At 45.3% G+C, this 9,267-nt stretch overlaps 1 protein-coding gene across 1 annotated transcript; it reads right to left on the reverse strand.

Moving 5' to 3' along the window:
- Positions 1-316: 316 nt before the first annotated feature.
- LOC147896975 (putative pentatricopeptide repeat-containing protein At3g01580) lies at positions 317-2,794 on the reverse strand. The gene has a single exon (XM_087381190.1). It carries the CDS (start codon positions 2,792-2,794, stop codon positions 317-319), a length of 2,478 nt encoding a protein of 825 aa, XP_087237316.1.
- Between the last annotated feature and the right edge of the window lie 6,473 nt (positions 2,795-9,267).

The raw sequence follows: 9,267 nt of genomic DNA on the forward strand, positions 1-9,267 counted from the left end.
CACCTGCCCATGTGGCATCCAAACTTGATGCACACACAATAGACTCTCATGCCCCCCCATTCTATATTGGCACCATGTCCCTGTGCTCTCCTCATGTGGGGGTTTACAGGTGGGACAACGGACCCTAATCCCCAACAACTGCCGTGCCTACAAATAGGCCCTGGCAGTGCATTCCATGTGCTGTATCTGCAGCCCTCTGCCACGCATACCTGCTGTCATCCATCACGGCAGTTTCTGCTCCACTTTCAGAAGCAACCAGTCCTCCAAAAACTTACAGTTAGGTGCACAATTTCCAATCCCAGGTAACCCTATCTTCCTATGTGCCCTGACCCCTTGTCCCAGTGACACTTCTAACAGGAAGCACTTCATGGTTCTCCTTCTCCCTATCCCAATGTTCTTGCACCAGTACTAGGTCCAGTTGTGGCACATACCCATCTTCTTTTAGTGCTCTTGTTAAACTCTCCAACGTGGCAACAGCCTTGTCATTTTGTCGACAGATTTCATCCCCCACAATAAATTGATGCACCTTGGCATTAATCTCAGTCCAGGCCATTCCGGCCTTCTTCCATGCAGCTGTCCTTTTTCGGTTGCCTTGAGTGTTTTGAACAGACTCCCACATGTGGGCATCTGCAAAAATGTTTGACATGAGTACAAAGCCTGCAGGGATGTTGGGGTCTAAGAGGAAAAGTTGATTACAGCAATAACCTGCAAGCTCCGTGTTACCATAAGTTCTACAAGCACTCAACAAAGACATCCAACTGGTAGTATTGACTGGGACAGACATTTTGTGCAAAAATTCTTTTGCCAAACTTAAGTGTCCTGCACGGCCAAGAAGGTCAACCATACAGTTGAAGTGCTCAATACTAGGTGTGATTCCATGCTCCAACATCATAGAATTAAAGTAGAATTGGCCTACTTCCACTTGGCCGGCGTGACTGCAGGCCGAAAGGATGCTTGTGTAAGTAGTACTGAGTGGCTTCAAGCCTTCTCTCTTCATTTGCTCAAGGCATTGTCCAGCCAGCCTCCAGCTACCGTACTGAGCATATCCTGCTATCATTGAACCCCATAACATCGCATCAGGATTCTTCAATCCATTGAAAACTTTGCGAGCCTCCTCTAGGCACCCACATTTGGCATACATATGAACAACAGCACTCCCAATTACCAAATCTTCTTGTAGCCCACATCTGACAACTAAACTGTGTATCAGCTTACCCTGCTCTATGGCTCCTATACTACTGCATGCTTTCAAAATGCACAAGAATGTAATGCTGTCTGGTTTTACCTCACTCTCTTGCATTCTCTCAAACAGTTCAAGGGCAGAAAGTCCATTTTCACACTGGGCATATCCTGAAATCATTGCATTCCAGGATACCAAATTCTGACTTGGCAACCCATCAAACACATTACGTGCCTCCTCTAGGTTGCCACATTTAGCATACATGTCAACAAGGGTGCTTCCAATCACTGCATCGCATCCAAGTCCAATCCTCTTTATCTGCTCATGTATTGATTTGCCCTGTTTTATTGCTCCTATGCTGCCGCAAGCCTGCAATATGCATGACAATGTGATTCTGTCTGGCTTTATCTCCTCAAGCTGCATTTTCCTAAACAGTTCTAGTGCAGGAAGTCCATATCCATGGTGGGCATACCCTGCAATCAAAGAATTCCACGACACCACATCTCTGACTAGGAATTTATCAAACAATTTGTGTGCTTCCTCTAGCCTGCCACATTTAGCATACATATCAACTAAGGTGTTCCCAACCAGCATATCTGAATCTAGTCCATCTCTTAGAACTTGGTAATGTATAAGCATACCCCGTCCAGCGGCTCCTATACTGCCACAGGCTTTCAATATGCTCAAAAATATCACTTTATCTGGCAACATGCCATCCTGATGCATTTTCTCACAAAGTTCAAGAACAAGAAGGCCCTTCCCATGCTCTGCATATCCTGTAAACATAGCACCCCATGAGACCACATTTCGATATTGCAATTCATCAAAAACTTTGCGAGCCTCTTCCAAGTTCCCACATTTAGCATACATGTCCACAAGGGCGCTGCCAACCGCAACATCTGACTCAACCCCAGTTCTGACTACCATTCCATGCGTTAGCATGCCCTGGTCTATGGCACCTATGCTGCTGCATGCCTTCAGCACACACAAAAAAGTCACTTTGTCTGGCTTCAGACTGTCCAATAGCATTTTCTCAAATAGTTCAAGCGCAGGAAGACCGTGTCCTAGCTGGGCATATCCTGCAATCATTGTTGACCAATCCACCAGATCTCGGTTTGGCATTTCATCAAATATTTTGCGTGCCTCATGTATGCTCCCACATTTTGCATACATGTCAACAAGGGTGCTTCTCACAACCAGATCTAAATCAAGACCAAGTCTGGTGATCTGGCCATATATCAGCTTGCCCTGTCCTAAGGCTCCTAGGGAACCACATACTTTCAAGACACACATACATATTAAGCCGTCTGGCTTTATCCCTGCCTCTTGCATTCTGTGGAATAATTCAATGGCCCTCTTACTTTTATCAACTGTGGCATGTGCAGAGATGATAGCACCCCAAGTATAAATACTAGGTTGTGCAACCTTGCAAAATACGAGATTTGCTTCAAGCAAGCTCCCAGACAATGCAAACAGACGAATAAGGTGGTCCCCTAAAACAGGCACATAATCTAATCCATTGTTAACCATAAGCGAATGCACTTGCCTGCCAGCAACAAGATCCTTTTTCCTGGTACATTCTTTTAGAAGATAATAAATGGTATCTCGTGACATGGGCATCCCCCAAAGCAAGCATTCGTGAAAACAGGACGCTCAAAAAAGCCAAAAAGCCCAATTATGTTTGGAAAGCCAGATTATGGCCGTGGAGATGGATTTCCTGTGTGAGCTGCAATCAGTCGACTTGCTGTTGCTTCTGAACACCTTTTAGACTTCTCTGTGCAGACAGAGACGAAGAAAATACTTGTTTCATTTTAAGGGGGGAGAATCAACAGAGTGAGAGAGCAGCTGGTGGCAAATCCAGCGGAAGATTTGTTCTTCTGGGGGGATAGGGTAGGCAGAGTAAAATGGACCTTCTCTCTCAGTACCGGGAGGACGACGATGAGGATGCCGGAGACCTGAAGATTGATCCACAGAACAGCCGTCCTGACTCGCCTGATTCCTCCCCTCTCCGATTGTTGGTCCCAAGAAAATCGTGTGCTCCTGACGTCGATGATACGCTTCTTGCCCTCGGTCACGTCGGCAGCGGTGGCTCATTGCGTGTGCCCACGCCTGTGAATCCCTCTCAGCGTATGGTAAACTTCAATACCGGACCCGCAAGGAAATGGATGAGGAAAAGACCATGAACCCTGCTTCCGAGTTATGGCTGCTAAAAATTTCAAAGAATCTTTTCCTTGGAGAATGATTAGGCCGAGCAACAGAAAATATGCCGAGGAATACGCTGCTTCATCCCATCTTTCTTGGGATTCACCTCTTTAGCTCCAATACGACATTGCACAGTTAGCTCAATCTCGGATTTTCCATCTCCAAGAGTATAATTTCAAACCCATCTCAATCCTTGGAGCTACAACCATATATATGACCAAATCTCAACCTAACTCAAACGAATTAGTTGAAAATAGTACACATCTCACAAGATGTGTGGTGCCATGGCTAAAGGATTTCTTTGGAATGCTTTTAGGCCATTTATCTTCAAATCTGCTATCCCGAGAGACTGTGGAGTCTAATCTAGACCATCTCACATTAAGAGTTCTTTCAAGTGTACATTTTTGTTGTTGCATGTGCATTTTCTATTGCATGTTTGCATTTTTGCTGCATCTACATTTCTGCCGCAAAGCGTGCATTTTTGCTGCATGAGCATTTCTCCCGCAAGAACAAACAGCTGAATCTGAGTAGAGATTCTGAAGAGAATAAATCGTCTCCAGAGTCCCACATATGGTTGACAGAAACATCTCTCAGAACAAGCTACTGTCCTGTGTACAATTAATTCATGTACAATCCCGATTCCCATCAACTCTTCCAATTTGTACCTTCATTGTAGGAGTTTAATCTCAATCTCATTTTCTGTTTGAGAAGAAAATTTATATCCTCTCAAATAGAATCCCGCCCTCAGTCATAAAACCCATTTTTAGACTTGATCGTTCAGACTCCATAGTCCCTCATATGGTTGACAGAAACATCTGAAAAAGCTACTGTCCTGTGTACAATCAATTCATGTACAATCCCATAGCTGTCGCAAGGATCATCCTGTGTACAATCAATTCATGTACAATCCCATCAACTGTCGCAAGGATCATCTGCTTCATTTCCCCTACATTACAGTGCTGTAGCCTCATCAATTCATCCCCGACCGGAGTTCATTCCTATTGAATGGAGGGCTGGGCGTTTGCAGGGACAAGCATGGCGGTCCAATCTCCTCACTCTGCTTCTCCCGCCCACAAACTAAAACTCTCATTCGCACCAATTCGTTCGTACCTCCTCCTCCGTTCCCCTCTTTGGGTCCCATTGCCGCCATTTTCCTCCGTCCTTCTCTTGAACACTACCTTGTCCTCGCTCTTACCTTGACGACTCTCTCTCCTCTCCTTCTCCAAGCTCCAATACTCCAATTACATACGAGAGTCAACCGTTGGTTGCAATACAGTGACACTAGACACGTGGCACCAGCATTTTGAAGTGGTGAGGGTGACACGCCATCCTCCAAACGACAGTGTGAAGGGCTATTGTCCTAGTTGGCCCAATAGGAGAGACGGACCAAACATTGACACAAACTACTTGTGTCTGGCCCATCACCTGGCCCAACTTCTCTAACCACTACATGATCGGACCATTCCATCTCGAACTCCTACACCAAGCATAGGTTGGTGACATAAAAATTAGCAGCCTGATGACCTCCAGGCACCACACGTAGCGGCCATCCTCCAATTATGTTTCCTCCTCCATGGGCGGGTGGGTGGTGTGAACCTAGCCTTATTTTACGCGGGTGTATTGTTTGATGCTCACCGAAAATTTGCATGATGGCTTCCTGACTGAAAAAGTGCAACCAAGGCACTTTTTCGTCCGTCAAGGGGCACCAAGAGGTAGCACGTGTGATTTTTCGATGAGGTAATTTTGCTTTTTATTAGCAGTGGCGGTGCTATAGCGGCACGGGCAGACAACTGTCTCCGCAATGCGCAGTAGCTCGCCACTATGTGCTGATGTACGTGGAGTCTAGGCACGCCATGTAATGATGCGTGCAGGGTCTCTTGTGATGTTTGCATGCGCCATGTCATCCTCTGGTCTCTGGTCTTTGTTGAGTTTTTACGAGTGGGATAGACTGGACTGGGACTAGCAGTCAGAAGTTTATGCGACATGTGGCGCAGGGACACAAGGCCTACAAAAATGTAGTCCACGATCGTTTTCTAAGTGTGGGAATCTTATGTGTCATTTTCTAATGCATTGGTTTCCTATTTCCAACCTTTTTGGTGAGACATTTACCACACCTCGAGATTTGAAAGGTCCTCGATTGTACAGTGGGATCTCGTTTGCACCGACTGAGGACCTTCACGGTATCGAATACTCAGCTACTATAGGGAGATGCGATGTTTGAAATTGCATTAGTGGTTGGATGAGACGAGGTTTGTGTTGTCCTGTTTACAAGAGAGATGTGCACAGCAGGATGCGGCTTCAGGAAGAACATGAGGACGTATAGGGGAATGGGCTGAGAGAGGCCTTTCCAGGAAGTGTTCGAAAAGTGGCCAGTCGCTCGCCACTTTCCAGGCACTTCCTTCTCGGAAAGGCCAACCCCATTTCATTCCCCCACGTGTAGCTTTATACTAAAAATCAACTTATGGTTAATTTAATTGTGTGCCAGGTGATGGCGATTGGTTATTTGTGAATTCGATTGGGGGCATGGCGGCAGTTAAAGCAATTGATTCTGACTTTGCCCATTAACCCATAATTAGATTAAAGTGATTGATTGTGACTTTGTCCATTAACCCATTGTATGGGGGGTTGTGCCAAAGGGTGTGTACATGGGATGCTAAGGGGTGTCCATTTGTGGCATGAAGGGATATGAGACTCTCTATGTATATGGGTTACATGCAATGCAACAAACACACACGGTTATCCTTCTTCTTCGTCTTGTCTTGTAACACTTCTTGCCGCTTTGAGAGTCGTGTATGTTCTTCCCCTGTTGGGGCTCTAGCCCCAACACATGGCGACCACAAGGTGCCGGATCTTCAAGACTTTGGAGTCAAACAGGTCCTAGTTTTGAGAAGAAAACAATTGGTGGAAATGAAAAACATAGCATCGAACTAGGTTTTCAAAGGTCACGGGCGATGCAAGAACTTAGAAGGTAGATTTCTCGAGAGCCAATTGCTCAAAAGTGGAGATGCGATGCAGTCTCTTGTCGCTGCTGCTGCAGAAGGTATCACAAGCATGCGGAGTTAAGAGTGCGTAGTATCATGTGCAAAGGTAGAGCCGATTCAAATGATAATTGGGCACAGCACCGGAATAGTCTACAGCTACGGAGGCCAACTATGCGTGTATTGTGGTATGCTGATCAACGCTAGTTCAGGGAAAGGAGGGCCACAGAGTTTCAATTTTTGTTGATCCAATGATACGGGCCTATAGTACTACAATCTTATGTAGAGACCTTTGTTGGTGACGAAGAGGACTGGCTGGGGAGAAGCAATGAATAATGGTGGACATTGTCACTGTTGCTACCATCGTCAACAACCTCCCTGCCTTTAAGTTCCTTGACCAACATGTGGACTTGCAATGCTTATTGTGATTCAAAGGGCAACCGATCAAGCTTCTATTCATGCAGTCATTCACGTCAATGACGACTACTCTTGAGGAGATGTTTGCACATGAGTAAAGATAACTGTTGTTGTGAGGATGCATTCTGATTTGGAGAGCACATGAAGCAATTGGACGTGGTTGAGGACGTGGTTGTGGCTGCAGATGGCATAACTGACTTGCAATTGCCTTGGTGCAGTGATGTGATGATTTGCAGATTGCAGTTGCGGGTGTGGCAAGGAATTCCTATTAGCCTTGGTTACCGGTGGTGGCCTATCACAAAGGCGGACAATGAACCCGATGCAAACCAAGAGCAGCCGCAAAGGATGACGAAATGGCTCAAGCAACTCACGACAATAACAACAACAAGGCAAGTAGAGGTGCAGCAGTTTGGAGGCGGATGAGAGTCAAATTTTTAGTGTCAATTGCCATGATAATCCGAAGGAGGATGGCAGGAATGAAGAGAGCTGTGACATGTTCTGCTGCTGTAGAAAGATACATATGAGATTGCAAAAACCATACTGATTCCACCAAAGTCCACACAAAAGAGTATGCATAGCAACAACAAAGCATCAGAGGCGCCTCGAGGATAAGGAAGATGTAGATGCGACTGAGGATGGCAGCTTGGTGTGGATTTTCTGTGGTGCAAAGTGATGAGGTGAAGTTAAAAATTGGTGAGCTGGTTTTCTTCATTCTTGTAGAAGCTTGCAGTTGTATTATTGTACCCTATTTAATTGTATGATTACTTGCAATCCAAGGGTTTTCTTCAATTAATCTCCAAGGGAAAGCTAAGAGGCATTTGAGTAGATACAGTGATGAGGGACATACCAGATCAGAGATCTCAGATGGAGCGCCTACACCGGGAGTCTATTTCATTGCAGCAGCAAAGGTGATTTTTGCGGAGATCGGATTGAGAAGATTTGCAGGTTGTTAAGGATGAATGCGGTTTGATGCAGGTAATATCATGCAAAGATGAGGCAAAGCTTGATTCATGTACTGGTTTGAAGCTTCTTCAAGGATGCGGCGTTCCATGCCTACTATTTTTTCATTTTTGCACTCACAAGGTTCTCTACCTCGGCTTTACCAAAAATGATTGTACTCCTTTGCACATGCACATAAGGCATCTGATTTCTACTCATGCGCATTGTGGATTCGCATAGTCCACCGTGAGTGCCATGTGTATGGGGGGTGGTGCCAAAGGGTGTGTACATGGGATGCTAAGGGGTGTCCATTTGTGGCATGAAGGGATATGAGACTCTCTATGTATATGGGTTACATGAAATGCAATGAACACACACGATTATCCTTCTTCTTTGTCTTGTCCTGTAACAGTTCTTGTTGCTTTGAGAGTCGTGTATGTTCTTCCCCTGTTGGGGCTCTAGCCCCAACACCCATAATTACATTAATAGTGTGTGCGGATGGTTTGGCGGTCGATGTCAATGGATGGGCGAATTCCCATTTTGCATCACTCTTGATCAAATGGCGGAGATTTATTCTCTGATAACATGAGACCTTTATGGTGAGCATCACATGCACCCACAATTCTTGCGTTGATGATCTCATCTTTCTGTTCTGCTTCCCCAAATTCTTCCATCGATCATCTCCTTCATCCACAGCTTAATTCATCAACTCATCACGCTTGTCCTCTTTTCCACTCTCTTTCTTCTTCGTGCCTCAAACTCGCACTACTTATGGTTGTATCACGGTCGATCACTCTGAAGGCAGAATCAGTGGAGAGGGCATTGAATCATGGTTCTAAAGAGTAGGAAAGGGAGGGAGGAATCCTTTCCCACTCAAAAAATTGTGAGCCCATGCGCCCATGAGCCCATTTTTGAGTGGGAAAGGAGGACTCCCTCACCTTTCCTAGCCACCAAAGGCTTGGGGAGGGGCTTCACTTCATGACACGTGTCATATTGGAAATCGAGTAGGCTGATTTAGGAAAGTGTATTCAGGGGAGGCATTACCGTTCTGCAAAGTTCTTAATCCAATGGTCCAGATCGGCATTCTGTTGACCCAAGCCTTTGATGAGTAAGGTGGCAGTTTGGCAATGCTTATTTTCAGTCCAATTCATCATTGAACAATGTACATCCTCACATTTCATAGAGGTAGAGTTACCAACTAGCATCACCTACTACTGATGTGCAACGACCAATCCCTTGAGTTGGAGCATCTAGCACTAGATTATCCTAGGCATTGCTAAAGGTCTCACAAATTTGCACTAAATGTCTCGCACATTTGCACAACGAGATGGACATGCAAATTGTTCACAAGGACATTAACACTTCCAAAATTCTATTGGATGACAATCTACACCCAAAATTGCCATCTTTGGCTTGGCCAGGGTTTCTACATCTAATCATAACCATATTTCTATGCAGTTTGCAGGAACGCTTGTAGAATGTCTCTAAGCATTCACGTATCTCATTATATGTACATTGTTACTAACATGTCTTCCTTTGTGACATTGCCTA

Source organism: Dipteris shenzhenensis, chromosome 11, assembly GCF_047967505.1.
Source record: "Dipteris shenzhenensis isolate YYH24624 ecotype China chromosome 11, Dip_SZ_1.0, whole genome shotgun sequence".
Taxonomy (NCBI): Eukaryota; Viridiplantae; Streptophyta; class Polypodiopsida; order Gleicheniales; family Dipteridaceae; genus Dipteris; species Dipteris shenzhenensis.

Coding starts and splice junctions, on each gene's coding strand:
- LOC147896975 (XM_087381190.1), bottom strand. CDS start 2,794: ATGTCACGAGATACCATTTATTATCTTCTAAAAGAATGTACCAGGAAA.